Here is a 21,955-nt window from a genome sequence, read left to right on the forward strand (position 1 = left end):
AGCTGCTGCTTTCGTTGCAGCCAATAACACGTTTGGCTCAACGAACCCACCGACTCGACTCCCACTATGAAGACTGTTGAACATGGCATCGATCTTGTGTGTATAACTTTAATGTCACAAGACAACGATCGCATATTCACGCACTAACGTCATTTTGCAAAGTGAGCATAGGCTAGATTGGTGTAAGAAAACAAGCAGATCAAGTTCGTGTTTACAATAAACAGAACACTGCCACCTTGATTTCACAAACCAAATTCTTAGCAAATATGTGTTGTCGGTCGACATGATCAGCTGCACGATGAACAATGCTTTTCGAAGATGGATGTGGGATGTTGGGTGCGAATGCTCGGCATCTTGTCCACAGCGATAAACATATTCTTTTGAAGTGTCTACTTATCTAATGGTGATCTTGCATCGTCCCGGTAATCTGCCTGTCTTCTACCCCTTAGACCGTTTACAAGATTTGCACCAGCGTACTTTGACTGTGTATTCCTTTATCGCTGTTATTCAGTCAGCAGGTGGCTATTTGAGCGCGCTATTTCTGTCTCTTAGTATTTGGACCATATAACAAACAGTTTTGTGCCGAAAATGACGATTTTGAACTTTGGTCAGAAACAGCGTTCCTTCCATGGCGTGAAGTTCGATAGTTACACCGTATGAATCGATGCGACCATGAAGCCCTTAGCCATTCATATTCAGAGTAATCAAGTCGGACACATGTAGATGGAAAGGTTTACCTTTTCAGAAATTCGGCAGTCTGCCCGACAGAACAAATTTAGGGATAATCTAGTCAGCATTGACTTGGTCTCGATGAATACAATCTGTAAAAAGGCCCAGTAAGACGCCAATTTTCGGGAGTATTTCCCGCGGGGGGCAAGCTTTCATGAGCCTTCGTCAATATCGCCAAGTCGGAGGTATGTAGCGAATAATCCACTGCGCGCTGTGAACTAGTGCTCACACAAGGTCCAGATTTGATTATTGTGACTCAGCGCCCTACTAATACAATTAAAAGACTCGCATCAAACTTTTACACGATCAAATCAGAAAGATCGCAACTAAGTATGCCCATACGCAATATCAATACTATTACTGTTATTCGCACCACCCTCCCGCGAGTTCATTCTTTACAAATTTTCCCCGTCGATTTCCTTACAAGTACTGAGCAACATAACTCATTATAGTGTCGAAATTTTGCTCTACAGCTAAGGAAATGTTAGGAAATCATATTCGGGTCCATATTCCCTCCTAAAAAAGATCACAAGCATGTACAAATTAACCATAATTCATAATATGAGACAGCTGAATTGGCATATTTAATCTTCTTTTTTGTCGACAACCTATTATTCCTTTCCATTTGAGTCTGCTATCAGCTAAGTTCTGCAACTACTACGCAGAAAATAAATAACCTCAGATGTATAGATTTTTTTAGCTTTATCTAAATATATTTAACTTGCTTCCAAATTATTCCATATTCGGTATGATAGGTGCAGTACAAAGTTTTAAGGAGCTTATGATTAAAATCGAGACGGCTTCATTTCGATTGATTTGCTCCTAACGAAAGCATCAACATAATCTAGCTGTTACTGGTCGTGTTAAGTTTCGCTGTGACACCGGCGCTTGCCGAGCAGCGCGTTACTTTAGCGACTATGATGCAAATCATTTGACACCGGTCTCAATATGCGATCGGTATCGAAATGCGTGACCCTATTTCGCTGTGGTTAATGATCATGATGCGTGCAGCCTACACGAGAGTAAACGCCCAGGTCTCAAAACTTCATCGATACAGCCCGATCGAAAAGTCAAGAGTGGAATTATTAGATATACGAAAGCGGCGAGTCGAGATACTTTCAGTTACTTGTAAATAACTCCACGCCTTTTTCACCAGATAAGTTATTGATATTGTCTGTAACAGGCGCTTGCATTATTCGGCAGCTCCTTGAGTCGTACGATAAAATAGACAGTAGATGGTCTCATGCAGAGCGTACACTTGAAGCTCACATCTAGATTTGCTTTGTGCAAGCCTTGCAATAACGCTCCTACGTTTTTCTTAAGCTGAAGACGATACCGTGGGGTGATTAGAGGTTAGGAAATTTTTGGCCATCGGTGTAATCGCGTGTGACTTGAGAGAATCATAGCTGAGATGGAGTTTGAATGAGTTATCTGTGTGCTTAAAGCATGCATATGAGGAGGGCGGTATACTATTATTTATTAGCAAGGCAGGTGGGTATATAACCTAATCATCAATAGTAGACGGAACTCTCAGAATGGCAAACGGCTCGAACACAGGAGTTGCTCTAAACTTATGCGTCAATGGCAGACTTTTATCGACTTATAAGCATCGAGATCTACCTGCAAATTCAACCGCGCAATCAATTGTAATTCTATATTTAGTACTCACACACGATCTCGATGCGACAATATTGACATTGTCCAATTCGAGCCTATTTTCGACTAGTAAGCAAATAAGATGCATATAAACTGAGTCGTGATCAAACGCGATCATCAGATAGAGAAAATAGTGACGAAAAATAACTCTCACCGCTAAATAGGTACTTAAGTAGCTGGATGATAGTTACACCCGGATGGAGACCTTCGATAAAAATTGAATCTACCATCTATGTTATGAATTGTTAGTCTGCGCCCGGGGCTAAGATAATTTGAATCGCGTGAACAGCTCAGCCGTTTGCTGGGCGGAGAGCGCTAGGTTAGCCTAAATAAGCGGAGTTGCGACAGCTGTAACTTTTGTATCACATATACCAGCAATGTCTTGAAAATAGAGGTATTGCATATGGTGAGCTTGAAATTGACACACAGTTACCATCCTGCAAATGACCACATTGCTTCGGAATGGCAAGCACGACAAACTGTCGATCAGTCTCGACGGGTGTAACTTGTGCGGCCATCGCAACTTAAGAAAAATTCTACTCTTGTGTACTCATGAACGAATAAAAAGTTCATCAAACCTAGTCGCGCTCAATCGAGATCTGTGGGACACCATTGTTGCTTCCAGCGAATACTCGAAGAAGTTATGGGGGTTTAGAACCAGCAAATGCAACAAACTCACGAACTAGCCTGTTTCGATGTTAGTTAGTGAATATGTCATATTCCAGCCTCTTTGGAGATGCGATGTTACTGTAGTCGAACGTCATTAGAATGGTGACAGCAAAGTTATTTTTTTTTTCGCGTTGTTCGCGAGACACCCTACAATTTTATAATCTAGATAACTTAGTACTACTTTCATTGAAAGAAGTAGTCTGATACTAGATTCAATAGTAGAATAAAAGCGTTCGCTGATTGATCCTCATAGACTACCAGCATTTAAGCACACTTTGAAGACTGACGAACGGCACTGAAGCATGCAGCAAGAGTTTGATCAAATGACAGCTATCTTTAAAATATAGTCTTGATCGTGCACCATTCTGTTCATCAGGGGTACACACATGAAATTCAACAAGCCCTGTGATACTAATTTGTGCAACCAAAATCTCGAGAGACTGACATTTTAGAAAAATGTAGCTTTGGTGGTCAAAGTCTTCTAAGATATGTTATCGCTGCACCATACACGCGTGCGGTGCTTGTTGCCACTCTCAGGCGCGACATCATCATCGTGACATAATATAGAAAATTATTTGAAGACACAGATGAACAACCACTACACGTTGACCGGACACACATCTTGTCATCCTAAGATGATATGGTAGCGACGTCGTTGTGTGCAGACATGCATTATCTATATAGGATCCTAATTGACTTACAACCGAGCAGGAGTACTCTTCGCTATGCCCAAATATGCAAAATGGCAAGAAGATCATTAGCTAAAATAGAGTTATTCTTAGCTACTATTCCAAACAGGCGAGACTCAAACGCGGTGACGTGTTTATGACCATATACATCAGCGTGACGTATAGCACAGTTTCTTACAAGGGACGAAAACTTTCAGTTGACATGGTCTCGTTGATATGAATTTGAAGAAGTCTTTATTGAAGCGCAGATATTGCTATTTATACATCCTTGAAGGGTACCTCTTCCGCTACTCCCCGGAATCATCTGACCACTCTAAGAAAATAATGATGAATCACCTTATGTCAACATTGTTTGAACAACACTTGAACAAGTCATTAATCAAACCAAGCCATATTCCCAGCTTCCGTAGAATCGACGATAGTATCAAATTCATAATACTTGGATCTTTGCTGGATATGCCATTAAATCGTGCATCCCAAGAAAGCATAGCATAACCTGTATCATAAGAATTATACTTTTGGTTGATTAACAGACTGGGCAAGCACATATACTTGAGGTCCACCCGCACGGGTTAATGTGGTTCTTCACTTGCATTGGTATTTGCAGAGCTCATCGACCTCGGTTAAAATGAAACATTTTAAAATGGACTTACACTACATGCAAAAGAACGTTTGTCGTAGAATATTCACCCAAACACTTGCAAGCATTTGTTATGGTTCTTGACATCCGGCTTCTCGTGCCCGGAACGATTATGAAGGAATATATCGTCAAAACGACTGGAATGGTGAGCAACGCCTCAGAAATAACTACAGCGGGATATATCACTTTCTCTAAAGAACAGTTGACCAGATTTATCACCGAAGGCTGCAGCATTCAACAAAATGCATCCGATTTACTTTTGCATAGCTTGCTCTGGTCAGGACTCAGCGAATTATAAGTAGAAACACGCGCATCGGATTGTAGCTTGTCGTTAGCGGTTTTAACATTGCAACTCGACACCGAGTGAGAGTATATCCTCTATTTCTCAATCCGCGTCCAGCAAAGCAACTTTAAAGTAACATCGTATCTTATCGATGCGAATTGCGGTGATTTAATATTCGTTTTATGGATAAAATCAGCTCACTGACACGGTCAGTTCTGAAGGCTACACACGCTGTGGGAGGCCCGCCACACCATCCGTTATCCAGAAGCTGACAGAAATGATACGTTTAATCTTTGAGTATACCCGTTGACCCCATAGAAGAAATGATCTGCGATATTTGTCGATGAAAAACTTGCTCTGATTAAGAAAATGGAATCAGCTTCTTGTTGAGACCAACTGTCCCAGATTGGCGTTTATTCCGGCAACCCTATATAAACACTTCAAACATGGTCAATTTTACTTAATAGGAGCTTCTACCCAGAGTTTTTGATGTAAATTACATCCTCTATGATTTCCCACACCTAATTGGTAAAGATTGCTTATCGTTGATCCGTGAGGGTTCTCCACTCCGTGTTGTTAGGGATCACCATTCGCGCTGAACCAGCGGATTATTACATTGTAACGAGCTATGACCATTCATACTGTCACTTGTATCATATACTTCACCTAACTGCCCTTCTTCATTAAGTCAATCTCTGAACACCGCAATACATAGCGAACTAGTCTTCGCATAAACAAACCCTAGAAGCCGCAAGTCACAATTGGTATCACTTGGTCAACCAGAATCTATTAGCAGGGACCACGATTTCAGCTATAAAGAAGCGTTTTATCCCGATACACTCTGAAAACCGCGGCATAACATCGCTATCACCCATCTTAGCAGATTGTCACCCCGATATACGATCTATAACTCCTGCCTCACCTAAAGACCGCATATTACGATATGTACTTTCGTTTGGTTTTGAAATCTGAAGTCGGTTAAGCCCAAGGCACAAAGCTATACCGTTGCTAAGTAGTTTGGAAAATGTTAGACCGCATTATACGATATATACATTCCACCCCATCGTAAAATTATACACTGCTTTTTGAGTAATGTCTAAGGCGCTTAGTAAGTGTGTTACTAGGTTGCTTGGACGATCTCATGTTCAGCACCAAACATTTATCTGATTATAGCTTGCGCTTAAAGCGCTTTACTTTTCTCGCAGAGGTAGGATCACGATCCGACAGAGCTTAGCTAGGAGTAAAGTACAAAGCACCTAATGATTTGAGGTTCGATATCGACGGTCACGTCAATACAAAATACTGAATATTATGATTAAGACAAGCAATTTACTGACTCAAAGTAGTCACAACACCCTGTCGATAGTTCTACTTTATGTACTTAAACATAAATCCTCAGAGTACAACATCACCCCAAATTTCTTAAGGTTTTATTGCAAAAGGTGATACGAATAGAAATATTCGCGGGATGTGATTATCATTGTTATGAGAAATACGGGGAATGTCAACAGCAGAGTCTATCTTTCAGGCACATGCAGCAAAAAATGGAGTGGATCATTTGTCCTCCATAATTCACAAGCAGACTACCACATCATGCAGCTACCCACACCACAAACTCGCAACTCCGAACTAGGCCGCTAGCGCTCAGATTCACAGTCTCAAAGTCAGGATTGTTCAGTTCAAACTAGCCACTAAACAACATCACATCATATACTGATGCAACAGCGATGCAGATATTGATATTTAGTGACATCGTTCAAACGATGCATGTGTATATGGATGTCAATGGTACATATAACCGATGTGCTGTTCTCGAGTGGAAAATGCTGATCGACAATTTGACCTAAGCTGCTAAAGGTTCTTTGAGACTGTGTATCTGAGCGTTAGCGGCCTAGTTTCGAGTTGCGAGGTTGTAGTATGAGTAGCTACATGATGTGGAAATCTGCTTGTGCGTTATGGAGGACAAATGATCCACTCCATTTCTTGCTACATGTGCCTGAAAGATAGACTCTGCTGTTGACCTTCCCCGTATTTTTCATATCAATGGCGCTTAAAAAGTAATTGTATCACAGCTCGCAAATATTTTCTGTCAATAAACCCATTTATTTAAAGTAACTAACAACGTCAGTATGAGTTAGTAGTTGTACTACCAGGTCATGCAATATATGTACCGCAAAGACTTACAGAACGGCTAACGTTAAGCTGTCCAACTAGGATCTGATGGATGTTATTCTCACTGTTGGGCTTGCGCATTCTCAATTGAAAAGGCCCTGTAGAAAACTCGTTCGGAAGGGCAGGGAAAGTGGCGGGCAAGCCAGTCAAGCGATTCAAGACATGGAATGGATGTCGATAGATCTGCAATAGTTTCAGGTTAGAGAAATTAAAAAGGCTGAGTGTGTCAGGAGTATGTTTTGTGATGTAACTCATTCGTAAGTCTATGAATCAAAATTTCAGACCAATTTCGGGTATTTTTTATTTGATTTATACTAAGGATGGTAAGAAATGATTATTTATTTGCCATTTAAGTGATATAGAGACATAAATATTGCTACATTCTCTCCCAGTTAAGTTAATCACGTATCCCGATAAGAAGTAGACCATGTTCTCACCCACCCACCGATCTATGGATTAACACAATAAACTTATGAGATTGTAGCGCAACTATTCCTGCCACCATACGTATTTGCTCGAACAGCTGTTAATTTCATTAAGAAGAAAGGAAAGCTTTGACGCACAATCTTATGAAATGCTGAGCAATAGCTTTCTGTTTGATTCTAGACCACCGAGAGCGGTGTTGAATAGAGCATGTAATCCGATAAATAGCATTTGGTTATTGTGCCGGTGGTAATCTTCAGCGACAATCCAGCTACTTAAAGTTTAGAATGATTGGATGCAGTCAAAAGAAGACACTAAACGGCGGTATAATCTCATATGTCACGTGGACTAAACCAGTGGAATCATGGGATTCATACATCAAAAACACAATATCACATCTAACAAAGTACTCTTTACACTTCAGTGTTCTGTAGTGACGCAGCACCTTACAATTTCGTACCGACTACACCTTCGTTAATCAACCACGCTATTTTTAAAAGATGTGCATTAACCATAGCTGACAATACAACCTATTTGTTGGCGTTCCTTGTGGGTATACAATCATCTTTAGCCGGGCGTCTTCAATATTCAGTCTTGATTACAATCACAACCTTTATTGTAATAAGAGTACCCTATTTGTGTGCGTTTGAGTAAGTATCTGCCGAATCTAACAAGACTTTTCGGCGAATATATATGATACTATACTGTCATAGCATCTTACGCTTGTTGAGATAAATGATGTATTCAGATGATCCAGGTCAGAGTCCTCTGCCTCTAAATTCTGGTTCCTATCGTGGTATCGAGCTCCATAATGAACGGATGTCGATTTGAGTGCAACCAGCTGTGCTGCAAGCATCCAGCATTTTTATATGAATGCCCACATACCGTCCGTACCTATGGAGAACTCCATAAACAAATTCTAACATGCTTCGAGATCAGACTAGAAAACATTTATGTCGCATGGTTCTGAACCATGTAGCCTTCTGTGCTTCCATACCATCCCTGGTCTTGATCCCGAATAGTATAAATAGTTGAAGCCCATCAGAACAGATGGGAGCCATCATGCACCGTATCTGCGTTCTTTATGGCGATGGCCTTCCCATCTTTCATTTCCAATTTTTTCCGTTCTCCGACGAACAATGCGCGTCTTGAGCATTTGTGCAGCCTTTTTAAGCTGTTTCGTGTCAGTCACCGCACAAAAAGTCGCCTATGACAAGGCTCGGCCCTTCGACGAGGTAAAGCCTGATTGTCCTCTCAATGAACTCGCGTTGATGTTCAAGCCACAGCTTCACATCGCTAGTGGGTGTCATCCATACCCAGCGATTGATAGGGATGGTTACTATAGTGGAGGTCTAAGTGCTTTTCATTGGGCAACTTCGTGTGACGGATCAAAGGAGGGTTCTCAAGTTTATGGCCGTGCATTCTACAACTCTGATACGAATGTTTGGGAGGTCATGTACGCCTGGTATTTCCCAAGAGACACCATGATCACGCCCGTCTACTACGGCCACAACCACGGATGGGAGCACGCTATCGTTTACATTGGTGTGTCGTCAGATACGCCCAAACTTCTTGCAGTTGCAGCAAGTGGAATGTGGAGTTACAGAACGTACAATCCCCCTCGGTCTGACTATGTGAGTGGAAACAGCTTCAAACTTAAGTACACGTGGATTGGCATCAGCCACCACTACCTCAAGGGAACCCACAATCCTGGAGAATTCCAGCCTCTAATCATGTGGGAGAACATGACCTCAAGCGTTCGCCACCTGTTCCAGGAAAAAACGTGGTTTGGAACTAAGGCGCCATTTAGTGATGATAATTTTTTCAAGCATCTGAAAAAAGCTCGACCGTTCTACCACCGCACGTAAGTTTTGTTTGTACTTGTCGTCGCTGGACATTAGCAGAATGATACACTAGTAGCATGATGAACCGCGTCTTCAAATCCGACCACTCTAGCGGTAATGGAGTAGATTTCGCTTTCTAACCTCTACAAATAAAAAAAACAAAAATTCATCTTTCATTTACGTCTTACTCTTACTTACTTTTGATAAGGCTTTGTAAAGTTCATGCATGTCTCGGTAAGTCAAATTGAATATACACACACTCATTCCTTCTGCGCTAGCGTTGATAGCATCTTTACCTTCATAATAGACAGCAGCAGCAGTGTTGGCCTTCTAAAAGTTTATTCAATTTCATGGAATATGAATGTTCTCAGTTGATTAAGGATAATGAAAGCAGTGACATTTTGTGTAGCCATATAGCCTTATTACATGCGCTAGCAACATGCATTAGAAGGATCACTAAGTATACTAGATCGATATACGGGAACAGCAGCAGTATCTTTCAACAGGAATGGGATCATAAAAATTTAGTCACACGAATTGCGAAGAAATCGCGTTTTCTTTAAAATTCGAGCGGTAATTATTAGTTTAGCTAACAGTGATATATACAATTTAAGGCTCCTCACTATTTTTGGTGTGCGATTTCCGCAGTAATTTTAAGCGCTCAGATGTGCGCCTCAATGTTGCTAATCTTACTGCCGCTAGTATCACCGCAGCTCTATGGATACAATTACGCTTCGATTTAACCTAAGCACGCCCTGCAAAATGTCATGTCAATTATATAAATTACTATCATTTCCTTCTCCATATTATCAAGGTGGTACTGAGTACGTCAGCACGGCTTGAATCAATTTACTCTGGGAAGCATTTGGATGCGCTGAGTACTCAATTTTAATTTCCAACTTCCTGTATGTTTGATATCTGTGTCTTCATGCGTAACATACATTTCAGCCGCACGTCGTTTCTGAAGTGATTCTGACATTATTTACGCGATGATTAACATGCTCGAAGCAATGCCACGTCCCCAGTTGCTTAGGAGTTTTTCGTATACATAAGTAACTTAAAGCTTTGCAACCGCCTTTTTGAAGTGGTACGGAACTAAGAGCATGAATGTTGTGTATTGATTTTTTAATTAAAGCAAACATACAACGGTTCAACTGGTTATATCGACGTTGACACATCAATCTAAATTGATTTTTCTTTCTTGCTGAATGGCCATAGAATCGCACGCAGTTTTTTCAAAAACGCTAACAGCCAGCGACGAATTATAGCAAATCGACTGTCCGAAAGAGGTGCACCTGAAAGTAGCGGTGTTGAAACGGTTTCTGTTGAAGTATCACTAGCCTTACTTGACATGACTGGCTCCTTCGTCGATTTCAAAGATGGCGATTGTCGAAGATTCAATTCAACTTCTGCTGTAAATGTTACGGCTTTGCCCGACGACATAAGCTCCTTCATCTTGATCAGAGGTGATGGAGGCGATAAAGCCAAACGAACTTGCGGTTTGAGTCCTGTGAAGGTTTCACTCGATGACAGTGGTTTCTTTGCGTCTGGAGATAGTGGTGGGGGATTTTCGACGTGAAAGTTTATTTCAGGTCTCTTGGCGTCCGGTAGAGGAAATAAATCAATTCGATTCATTGGTTCGAGAGACAATGAGGGTAAACTATTGCCCGGACTTTGTGGATTAAGTCCCGTAGAGGTATCACTCGATGATGTCAAGTGTTTCGCGTTTGATTCGGGCAACGGTGGAAGAGAATTATCTTCCATAGTCTTTAATTCGGACGATGGTCGCTGGATATTTTCAACATGAAAACTTGATTTAGGTCCCGTGGAGGTAGCACTCGACGACATTACCTTCTTTGCGTTCAAAAACAGTGAACGGAGATCATAAAATCGTCCAGACGACTTGGGGGGGGAAATGTTACCAGGACTTTTTGAATCAGGTCCCGTTGAGGTATCACTTGACGATACTAAGTGCTTCGCGTCCGGAGGTGTAGATGATATATCAGTAACTTGAATCTTCGATTTGAGAGACGGTGGAGTGGGATTATCTACCTCAGTCTTTGATTCGGAAGACGGTGGAGGGAGATTATCGACTCGACCCATCGATTCAGAAGACAATGGAGGTAAAATATTACCTGGACTTTTTGAATTAGGTCCCGTAGAGGTATCACTCGATGATACCAAGTGCTTCGTGTCCGAAGATGGAAAAGAAATATCAGTGACTTGGACTTTCGACTCGGGAGACAGTGGAAGAGGAAGATTCACTTCAGGTTTTGGTGTGCTCATTGATGCACGATAACGCAAAACAAATCTCTCAGATTTGTAATTCTCAAGCCATTTCTTCACATCCTCAGCCCAGTCCTGGGGAAACTTCGGTTTCTGTTTCAACATTGTATGGAGCTTTTTTCTATTGTCCTTGACCAGAGTATCCCACATTTTGATGAAGTCAACTTGTCCATTTTTCATTTTCACGAACAAGACCAATGTGGACATTAGTGGGCGATTTAAAAGATCGCTGTCATTTATCTCTAACTTGAGCAAGTCGAAAAATTCTTTGACGGTTAAACCTAATGAGTCCTCAATCAAGGCAGTCTCAACATCTTTGACAGACTTAGGAACATTCGGGAGCATCATCGCCTTCTCCAACAAGGGGACAAGATTTTCTTCGAAAGTGTTCTTTAAAATGGTTATCACCTCTTTTCGCCCAGCCTTCTTTTTAACATCATCGTTCACTAAGCCTTGTTTTCCTCTGTTCAGCTCAGTCGCGTAACTAAACAGAATATCCAGCCCGGAGTTCACAAACAACTTTTCGTGTGCATGAGCCTCTGATTCCGCATAAAAGTTGAATCCGATATTAAATTCTCTGAATGCGTCTTCTGTTGACATGTCATGGTCTATCATATAATCAATGAGCCCCTTTTCGATAGATTCTGCAACCTCCCTTTTAAAAGGGTCTTCCTTTGCCTCTTCAATCCAAGTTGACAGCCTGTCATATCCACATGAAGCTAGGAGCTGACGCGCTAAACTTGTCAGCGGATTAACTAAATCCTCTTTTCCCGCGTGTTTGACGAGAGCCATCATTTTTGCGACATCGAGAAACGGCGATGTACCATCGGGGAATTTCAGTTGCTTGATGGCCATATCGATGGAATTGTCCTTGATTAACTCAATATACCCCGTCATTTTTTTAGCGACTTCTTCTTCATTGAGTTTTGACACCATCATTTCGAATCCATTAACTTCAGCGTTAAAACCTACCAGCCTTCTAGAACGGCCCTCTTCATCGCTGCGAGTTCCAGCATACGGCAAGTAATGCGTTGCCGTCGTCGGTGTACTGATCACTGACACTACAACTGCGAGGAAGACAAGCCAGAAGTAGCAATTCCCCATGCGAGCATTCATATTTGTTGTGATAGTGAGCCTGATGATATTCTTGCACTGAATCTTAACCCTCGATTTGCTTTGGCAAAGATGGTCGTTGTGTCCGGTTTTTCATAAACATTTGTATTAGACCAAAGCTTTTCATTGGCGTATATTTATTCTTACTGCACATTAGAGGTGCAGCAAATCAAATGGCGTAGCCAGGCTGTACCGATTAGGGAGGAAACAACGTGCAGATCCTTGAACAGTGCAAAGCATCCGAGATGAAAAAGACACGGTCCCATCAAACTATTTAGCCTATCAAAGCTAGATAAATTGCCAATTCCCCTTTATTGTACATCGAATATTTAGGCTTATTTTCCTTGCCTTTATTAATGCCAAAATGTCAATAGATAATAGTGCGATCAATAAGATGGGGACTTATCGCCCAATAAAATCAAGCTGGTGATCATTGTAGTATCATGGGGTTCTGCAAAAACTTATGGATTGATACAGGTGGACAACACTTATATCAACGATTGATGCCATTCACCGCCTACTTTTAACAAAACATGTCGCAGGTAGGACTCTAACGCTCCTCCCGATCTTAAACTCTCCGTGTCATGACAAGCTGTAAGCTATTCTTCTCGACAACATGTTTTGAGTTTCACGCGCAAGAGCCGGAACGCGAAGCTTCCCCACTCATACGAAACATCTGTGAATCTTTTTCACATGAATTAGCATGCATCTTAACTGCAGCGGGATTGCCGTAGCTCGCTCGCTAAGAGGAAGCTTGGTCAAGGTCGCAGGTCACCGACCTATCCAAATATCGATAAAACCAGGGAAGTGGTGATCAGAGGTCCGGAGGCGATAATTGCTCGCATGCAAGCGCTCAATGGCCTTGAGAACGCGTTGTCGAGGCACGTCCAGGATCAAACGTTGGGTTCTGTCAGGCTCTTAGCAGCATACGGATTTAAAACTAGGGTCTGTTGTATCCGTTGACGTGACTTTTTGAGCATATTTAAGCTACTTGCTTAGTGCTGTTGGCTGTCAGCTTGAACGTCTCAGGCTTTGTGGAAACATATAAGTTCTAATACATTAAAATGCATCGTGTAATGACCTAAAACGCGGCGCATTCAAAACGTAGACAGTATGGTGAGGTGTTGTAGTTAGCAAATACATAAAATATTTCGTGCATTTTGTGACGATCTCTAATCATAAGCCTGGAAGATCTTTTGAGCGTTTGCATTGAGTTCGGACTTTGACAACACGTAATACTGCGTCAAGCCACAAGTCATGGGTTTGCTGAAGTCAAAACGATAATCTACAACGCGCTTTTTCCAAATCGAGCTTTGATGAGTCATGTAAAGATCTGCTTGGGATCAAAAGCGCATCAGGCGCGGGTATGAAAGTGCGGTAGCTTCGGGCAGAAGACAAAGTTGTCTCAAAATACTCAACTATCTTTCTGGGTACCTCGAGCTAGATTTGGATACCAGAAGCGGCGGTAATCAGGGGAAACGATAACTGACGACCATTGGTCGTGGTCTCTAAAGTGCCCATTGATTTAGCAAATAGTTTCTTTGTACGCCGAGGTCACCACAGCCCAATTTTAGGATGGAAATACCTTCTACAACGGCTCCGAGTTTGACCCCGTGACGACGAGCCAAAATGGTTTAGTTCCTCATCACTCATTTAATGGTGCAGACGGGCGCCTGTTGTAACGGACAAAGCGCCAGGCCCTGATAAAATATGTGCGGGTCCATTCTTGACGCGACCCCTGGTTCTAATCAGCCCGTTTCACCGTATGACTAGAACATCATGACAAGCAATGACATTTCGCGGGTCCGTAGCGAGAAAGTCTATTGTATGAATAAATAGGTCCAGGGCCTACCCGTTTTTACTCACCACAGACTCTGACTTGATGGAAGGGGTGTAGACGCAAGACAATGACACCATCAAAATGGTACGGTGAACATTGAAAGAGAGGCTGAGTTTATCATCCATTATGTGCGAGTCGGTTATCAGAAACACTGAGGTGCGATGGGAGACTGCAGCCCCAAAGGCCAACGGATGCGATATCCTTTGTTGGAAAGATAATATGACGTAGAGTTTACCCCCGAACCGAAGCTTGATTCGCGAGATTACCTGGCTCGTAGAGCTAGATGATGCATCACACGCAGAGTGGCAAACTTTTCGTGCAAATCATAAACTAAATGCTGTCACCATTCAAATGCAACCGCTGTTGCCTGTTAGGGCGCGTTGCAAGAACAGCATAGCCATTGGCACCTTGTTAACCGCTCTTGACCTGGCGGGTGGTCATAATAAACGGTATAGCAAGACAGTTACAACCCTCTCTCTGCAGTGATTACGTCATGCCGCATGCTTTAGGAGTGGGTGAATAGTGTCGTCTGAAACAACAGCGATGTCCAACCGTCAATGACACGAATGCTTACGCCACATCGTGCATGCGCAAACACATAATTTGATCATCAAATCATGCAAAGTCGTGCGGCCTTAGGTGTCGAATGTCAACATTCACAACAAGCCTTGGAAACAGTGCTAGAGAGTATGCGCTCTGAAGGCACTTCGCCAGCATGGCCAAGCGTTTTGGCACGAACGAAACGTCATTTTGAAAACTTAGTATAAGCGAGCCTTGTATGCGGGCAGACTTCGAACCGATCGAAGCCATCTCAACTGAAGTAATAAAAGAGACTTGACTTGACTATTCATTTGCACAAAATGAGCACCATTTTGCCGACATGGCGCCGCTTCCTATCATTTTCCATGAAAATAGCGCCAAAAAGCACTAGAAGCGGAATAGCAGGCGATCTTTAGAGCTTTGGAAAAGAACCTCGTGTGTACGACAAATGTGTAACTTTTAAATTCGAACGGAAGATTTCATGTCGCTTGTGGCGCTTTAGCCACTTCCATAGGCTGTAATTGTCTCCAAGCAAATTCCAATAGGAATAAATGAGTAATTGTGTCTCGCTTGCTTGAAGCGGTAGAGATAATCAGTCAATTTATGACAAGAGCTGATTGAACTGAAGTATACTATTTTAAGGTCTCAGTACATCAATTTGACATCAAGACATCGTGATGTGTATTAATCAAACGTTAATGTGCATAGTATTTTGTATTATTGCGAACGCACTTTTGCGGCGACAAGAATATAAACATTTGTACAGCACGATAATGACTGTACCGCAAGATAAGGCGGCACGAACAGCTCATGAGTTAGACGGAGCTTGTTGTGCTGCTCAAACATTTGGAAGATGGAAGATTGAAAGCTGAGATGCCGCTTTGTCGTTGTTTCGCAATGCATTTTCATATTCCGAGGCTTTCTGTATTACAGCACTGAATAAACTTGTGGTGGCTCTTCGTGATGACACCATCAAATACAAAATACTGTACAAGGCACATGACACCACGTTGAGCGACAATCCCGGACGAGAAAGACTTACTGCTTAGTAAGCGTAATGTGACTTTGGTGAGAAAATCATCGCGGTCAACAGCCATTAATTGCTATACACACACATTTAAGGGTGTGAATATTGCTGGCGCAAGTGGTAGTTCTGTAAACGAAGCAGCGATCAAAACGCAGTTGTTTGCGTGCTTTCAACGACGACGACAATGACCAGACAAAGTAACTGGTGAAGTGAATCCTAAATTGCGTTAAAGGCACACACATTTAAAATACATCTCAATGGATGGATATCAAGAAGAACTACTGCTGGATTTTGGATGGAAGGCAACGGTGTTGGAGGTAGCACAGAGTCACAAACTGCTTTTTAGTATATATATTGACAATCAGTGCTCATGGGATATTTAATCATAGTTCCAAATTTAGCATTGAATCAGCATGTGTGAAACGTGTCAATGGATTTAATCCCTCCATATGTGCCGGCATCTTCGCTCAGTTTGCTGAGCTCCAGTAAATTGTTGGCAGTTTAATTGTACCAACGCAATTCCTTGTCTTTCAAAGACGCCTTCGGAAATCCTGTTAATATCCCTTTGTGGACCTTTTGAGCAAGGTGGCTCTTTCTGTTGCTGTCAGCGATACACTAACGAGTGATGATACATATACGATTTTCGACAAGTCTTATATGGCAGGTATGTGGCCAGTGTGTCGGACCAATATCCATACCTTTCAGTGAAGATTTGGAGACTGTTGTTCAAGATGTTCTGTTCCATATTAATGTGTCAATTTCTATCAACCTCAGGTAAATTGTCTGACGAAACACGTTATTTGTGGGGTAGAAGGTTTTCGCAAGAATGCTTTCGCGGAGAGACCGGATTGCTGACTGAGATGTCCCACTCGTCAAGTTTATTTCAGATAACACAGTTCATAACACCAAAATTTTAAGGCACTCATGATTGATGACTTGCTCAACCCATGAGTTCCTTTGACATTATCAAGAAATGACTCCGGGCTTGACGGATGGGCTGCCGATGCGTTTTGACTTGTTCATACCAGCACAGCTACACGTTAAAACAAAAGCTCATCCCAATTAGATCGAGCGCCATGCAGCAGAATAGCTAAGACCCACGATGTATTGAAGTAACATAACAATTTCCCAGACTGGTAAGCACACAAAGATATGTAGTAGGCGGGAATATTTATTAAACGATGGTAAACCCATGTTACGATAATGCTACGCTGGAACATCAATTGTCGTTGTGGAAACGGGATCGCATCGTACGACTAAATTCCTGACGGTTATACAAATATATCGTGGGTTTTATTTGAGCCTGGTTGAGCATTATTAAAGTTTTGATCGAGAGAGAAAGTTTGAGTTCAAAGCGTTTTGTCTGCCACGGAGCGTCTTCATCATCCTTTCTCGCCGAGCTCCCATCTGCTTCAAGAGGGACTACCCAGTCTATAACAAGGAATTACTTGCGATGAAGTATGCACTTGTTCAGCTCTTGCCTCGATGCCCTGATCTGCCCAGATCATGCGTCACTACGTACTGCGACTCAGTCGCCTCACCTCTCGCAGAGGATAAACAAAGGCTCTCATTCATTGCAGAATATTAGTTCGAGGTGGAGTATAAGCCAGGAAAGCAGAATGCTCTGGCTGATGCGTTGTCAAAAGACCGTTATTAGCTTGCTCAAGTCACTGAATATGACTGATGCATATTTATTGTAAGCAAATTCTAATCCTAGCAAGATGTTCTTTTCTGCCGTATTAAAACTAGCAAGACCCACTTGCAGAACATACTTACAACTTTACAGATAATGTTTATCTCTCAATCAGCCTGACTTTTATTGTCATTTGTTTTACTCGCAGAATCTCATTTGATATTACTAATAGCTACTTTGCTCGGCAACAAAGTTTTTTTTATTTCGTTTCAGGTTTATTGCCTCTGGCGAACATCCTGCTCGCGGTACATAATCTGTACACCGTATTCCATGCAACACCCGCCGCTTCCTTAAAGAGTTATGTTGCCGCAAAAAAGCGTGGTAAGCCACATCTGCCCAAAGGTCCTTCATGTAGATGGTGACTGTTATCGCCCCACGTAGCGGTTTTGACGCCATTGCGGGAATAAGAGCTCTCATTTCTTGGAATTTGAGTTCCTGCCTCAAATATTACCTTGTACCGTACCCGTTTCGCCTCGAACGAGGTGCGAACATCTGCAAAATGTGTCATGTGAGTCCAATAATGCTGAATAAACTCATTCCACATACAAAGGCACTGAAGTGCTATTATCGTGGGTGGTATCCAGGTTTGGATAACGCATCCGCGAATAACCATTATTTTGTTAGAAGCATGGTCTTAAATATGCTTAATCACAACATTGCTGATCCAAAAAGAGATATTTTTATCGTCTCTGGTTCTCAAATGCTGGGTGATTAACATCAGCAACTTCATCATGGAAGCCGACTGCGAAGCTCGGTTGTGCCGTGTATAAATGTGTCCTTACCAGCGCATTATCTGGTGAGCGGTTTAAAGCACCGAGCCGCCAGTTTTCCAACCCCTTCGAGACCAACGAGAGCCGTTTACTTACCAAGCATGTCCAATTTCCCCGATATAAAATTGAACATTTTGTGTCCCATCCTCGCAGAGAGTCCATTCTTTTTACAACTCGATCGCTGGATTGACTATTAGAGTTACCAAGCGTAACAGGATTACCGTGCACCTTGCACATAGATAGATTCGACTTAAACAGCCCACGCATACAGCGCACAGATGTTTCGTTAATACACTCCACTCATGAGCGGAACCTCAAGCCTTTGACATTTTTGTGTTCCGAAATTGCTTTTCTATGTAAAGTGTGGCATACAATCATGAAATGTATCAGAATTGATACTTGTTATGCCCAATACTAAATTATCTACATCGCCTTGCGTAAAGCTAACAACACAAATGATCCACGGACCTCTTTTTGACAAAGTCCGTCGTCTTCACTTATACCGAAACCTTGGACCTTCAAAAATCCACAACGAAACAAAAGTGTGATGTGAAACATTTGTACAAAATTGTCTTTGAGCACAAAAAAACAAAATTATACGGTGTTTGTCCACAAAATCAAAGTACATATTTCGTAACAATGCAAATAAATGAAGTGCTACAACACACTTATCTTGTCGATATTGTAATGCTTACATTCACTACGATGGGTGCGGTGCACAGACGGAGATTTGACTCGGAAAATCCACGCTTACAAACGCAAAGAAGTTGAGTTCTTGCGTTCCAACCAGGAGCGAAACAGAGAAGATCTATCGTAACAAGATGTCTGTCTAGCTAGTTCTGTTATCTCAAGGGTACAAAGTCATACTCCTTGAAAGACAAGACAATTTTTCATAATATTTAAAAAAATTGTAGCCCACGGACAGTATTTTGTTTGGCACATATGAATATTCACAATCACCGTAACTAGCAATCCAAATTTCATGTTAATATATTACATTTGTATTTAGTGTCCAGGTGTACTATTCCCAAAAGTACAGTTCTTCCTCCGTTACATTCGTCCCACATTATCTCAGCAGATACGGAAATTTCCATACACATACATATGCGATTGGCCTGCTTTTACTAAGGTAGAAACCGGTACATATCGATAATTAATAGTGGTGACACAGAAACATGGTGTTTGGCTTTCTCGTCTATACCTGACAAAACTCTCAAATGGGTCACGCTTTCTCTGTGCTAGCGCTCCTTGCAGCCCTATCATCTAGTGTCTTGTCTCATGCTGATCCAGTTATGCTGCAAACACAAACTGCTTACGATAATCTTGGTGATAATAGAAGATTCATGAGTACTGATGCCGCATCAGGCAAAGCAGATGAAGAAGACCGTACATTTTCGGAGTTTGTCGCAAAAGTTGCCGATGGAGGTAAAGTGGAGGAGTGGCATAATGAACGCAAAGACTTTCAACCACTTCTCAATGGAATGAGTGACTCGGGGACGCCATTATTTGAAAATCCTGATCTGCCGTCATTCTTTAAATATGTTCATGATCATGGAGACTATCAAGACCCAAATGCGATGATTGGAGAAATGCTTGTCTCTTCCGTTGGCAATTTGAAAGCTGCAAAAATGCTTGAAAAGGCAAAGAAAAATCCTGCTCAGCAGGAACTGGCACAGATTATTGAGAATTCACTCTTTGCATATTGGAGGAGATCACCAGACAATTTGAAACAACGTTTCGAGACGCTTAAACCTAAAAAGTTTTCGAAAGAAGACGTTGGTGATCAGTTGTTCAAGGAGTCTGGACTGAAAACTTTGATCGACTATGCAATCAAATTGCGTCAGTTGAAGGAAAGCCAAACGCCCAGCGCAATAATTGATGGCCAGAGTGCTGAGAAGAAGGGTCTACACGATGTTGTCTTGTTGTTAATATCACAACGAGGTTACAGCGATCTTTCAGAACAGATTGAGATGGGTTTAAAAAATTCTGAGACTGTGGAAGTGGCCAAATTAATCCAGGAGGGTCTATTTGACTCGTGGAAACAGACACCGTTCAAGCAATTGTTTAAACACTTCGATCTCAAGAAGAATCACAACGACCTCTTCAGTCGTCCTGCAATGTATACTTTGGTAAAGTTTGCCGTAGAAAAGGAGCGCAAAAATGATTTCGTCAGTTTTCTCGGCGGTGCTAAGGGACTTACAGAAAAAATTCAAAAGAATCAATCAGAAAATAATATTGAAGCCGTCGTTAATTCCCTTCGAGAATGGGATGTATCTCCGGAAAACAAGAAAAAAAGTTTCATTTCCGGATTTCTTACAACCACCACGAATCCACGGCCACTTTCGTCAGATAGAACTCCTTTGAACAAAGTAATCCCAACCACTCCGAATCTGCAGCCGATTTCGTCAGGTGAAACACTTTTGGCTCCGATCACTTCGAATTTGCAGCAAGTTTCGTCAGGTAAAAGTTTCCCGGACAAAATAACCCCAGCCACTTCCAAAATGCAGCCAGCTTCGTCAGGTGAAGATCTAGCTATCCCAGCAAGCTCCATATCGGAGCTCAATTCTGCATCATCGGTTCCACACGGTGCGCCTTTTGGGCCATTAAAACAACAAGAACCTTCGAGTGAGGCTATGACGTTGCCGGCGAATTCAAAATTAGAATTGATGCCCCCAGATGCACCAAAATCGAGCACTTTTCTTGCCAAAATTAGGCGCATTCTATCCGCTGTGTGGGCAAAACTTCGGGCCTTACTGTGGCCTTTTAATTGATCTTTGTTGTCCGAATCGACTGATAACTGTAAATATCACGTCGGTTATTCCTAATCATTGATAACTCCTTCACTTTAACCTTCCGCGTTTGTTACGCAGCAGATTCATGTCAATGGCTATCAACCCAAGTCACTTATATTCGGTTCAACGTAAGAATATTGACCGAGTACACTCGTGTAGCTCTGAATCCGGTCCAACACATTTCAAGTCATTAGCTATTCTGTGGTGTCTTAAGTCTCATTCCGTCTCTGGGCTTCGAAAAAGATTGTTTTGTAATTACCGTACCAAATTCTGCTCACAATCGTCACGCAAACAATGACTGATATTTACGCTTGTGTCGTTCCACGACGTCCACTGCTCAATGAACGCTGAGAACTCGAAATTTGGAGATGATAGCGCACTTCAAACAAGTTCAGGCTCGCCAAATGATTTCAAGAAGATGGCCACCAACTTAATATGATAATCGCGTGATCAGTCAGGCAAAATCGCTGATAGACTCGAGGATTCATTTAAAAATGCACAAAGTTGGCTATCAGTCGTGTGAATTTCTCAACGCAGTCGCATTATCGCCATGCTCTCGCACATGACCCGCTATTTGTACTGTGTAGATTGAGTTGTCGAAAGAGTGAGCAGTCAAAGCAACATGCTTTTCTTTAGTCTTTAATTCAAAAGGAAGCCAGATCGATAATGAGGGACGTTGTTATGAAAAAATTTAACGGTGTAGTGAATTTCGGTTGTCCACATGAAGTATGCAAGACAAGCTTTTTGGCACCCAATCGTCGCACTATTGAAGCTCGCGCTCGATCAAAT

At 42.0% G+C, this 21,955-nt stretch overlaps 5 protein-coding genes across 5 annotated transcripts; 3 read left to right on the top strand and 2 right to left on the bottom strand.

Annotated features, from left to right (window-relative positions):
* Nucleotides 1-1,694: 1,694 nt before the first annotated feature.
* Nucleotides 1,695-2,004, top strand: PHALS_08446 (uncharacterized protein; the record flags this gene model as incomplete). The annotated part of the gene is made up of 2 exons (XM_024723795.1): nucleotides 1,695-1,857; nucleotides 1,913-2,004. 2 exons carry the CDS (start codon nucleotides 1,695-1,697, stop codon nucleotides 2,002-2,004), a joined length of 255 nt encoding a protein of 84 aa, XP_024574736.1.
* Nucleotides 2,005-8,400: 6,396 nt separating this feature from the next.
* PHALS_08447 (NLP-like protein) lies at nucleotides 8,401-9,129 on the top strand (the record flags this gene model as incomplete). Its single annotated transcript, XM_024723796.1, has 1 exon — nucleotides 8,401-9,129. One exon carries the CDS (start codon nucleotides 8,401-8,403, stop codon nucleotides 9,127-9,129), a length of 729 nt encoding a protein of 242 aa, XP_024574737.1.
* A 1,158-nt stretch (nucleotides 9,130-10,287) lies between these two features.
* On the bottom strand, nucleotides 10,288-12,507 carry PHALS_08448 (uncharacterized protein; the record flags this gene model as incomplete). Its single annotated transcript, XM_024723797.1, has 1 exon — nucleotides 10,288-12,507. The coding sequence occupies one exon, from the start codon at nucleotides 12,505-12,507 to the stop codon at nucleotides 10,288-10,290; it is 2,220 nt and encodes a 739-aa protein (XP_024574738.1).
* Nucleotides 12,508-17,902: 5,395 nt separating this feature from the next.
* Nucleotides 17,903-18,217, bottom strand: PHALS_08449 (uncharacterized protein; the record flags this gene model as incomplete). Its single annotated transcript, XM_024723798.1, has 1 exon — nucleotides 17,903-18,217. The coding sequence occupies one exon, from the start codon at nucleotides 18,215-18,217 to the stop codon at nucleotides 17,903-17,905; it is 315 nt and encodes a 104-aa protein (XP_024574739.1).
* Nucleotides 18,218-19,591: 1,374 nt separating this feature from the next.
* On the top strand, nucleotides 19,592-21,145 carry PHALS_08450 (uncharacterized protein; the record flags this gene model as incomplete). The annotated part of the gene is made up of 1 exon (XM_024723799.1): nucleotides 19,592-21,145. One exon carries the CDS (start codon nucleotides 19,592-19,594, stop codon nucleotides 21,143-21,145), a length of 1,554 nt encoding a protein of 517 aa, XP_024574740.1.
* Between the last annotated feature and the right edge of the window lie 810 nt (nucleotides 21,146-21,955).

This window comes from Plasmopara halstedii, assembly GCF_900000015.1.
Source record: "Plasmopara halstedii genome assembly, contig: Scaffold_322, whole genome shotgun sequence".
Lineage (NCBI taxonomy): Eukaryota > Oomycota > Peronosporomycetes > Peronosporales > Peronosporaceae > Plasmopara > Plasmopara halstedii.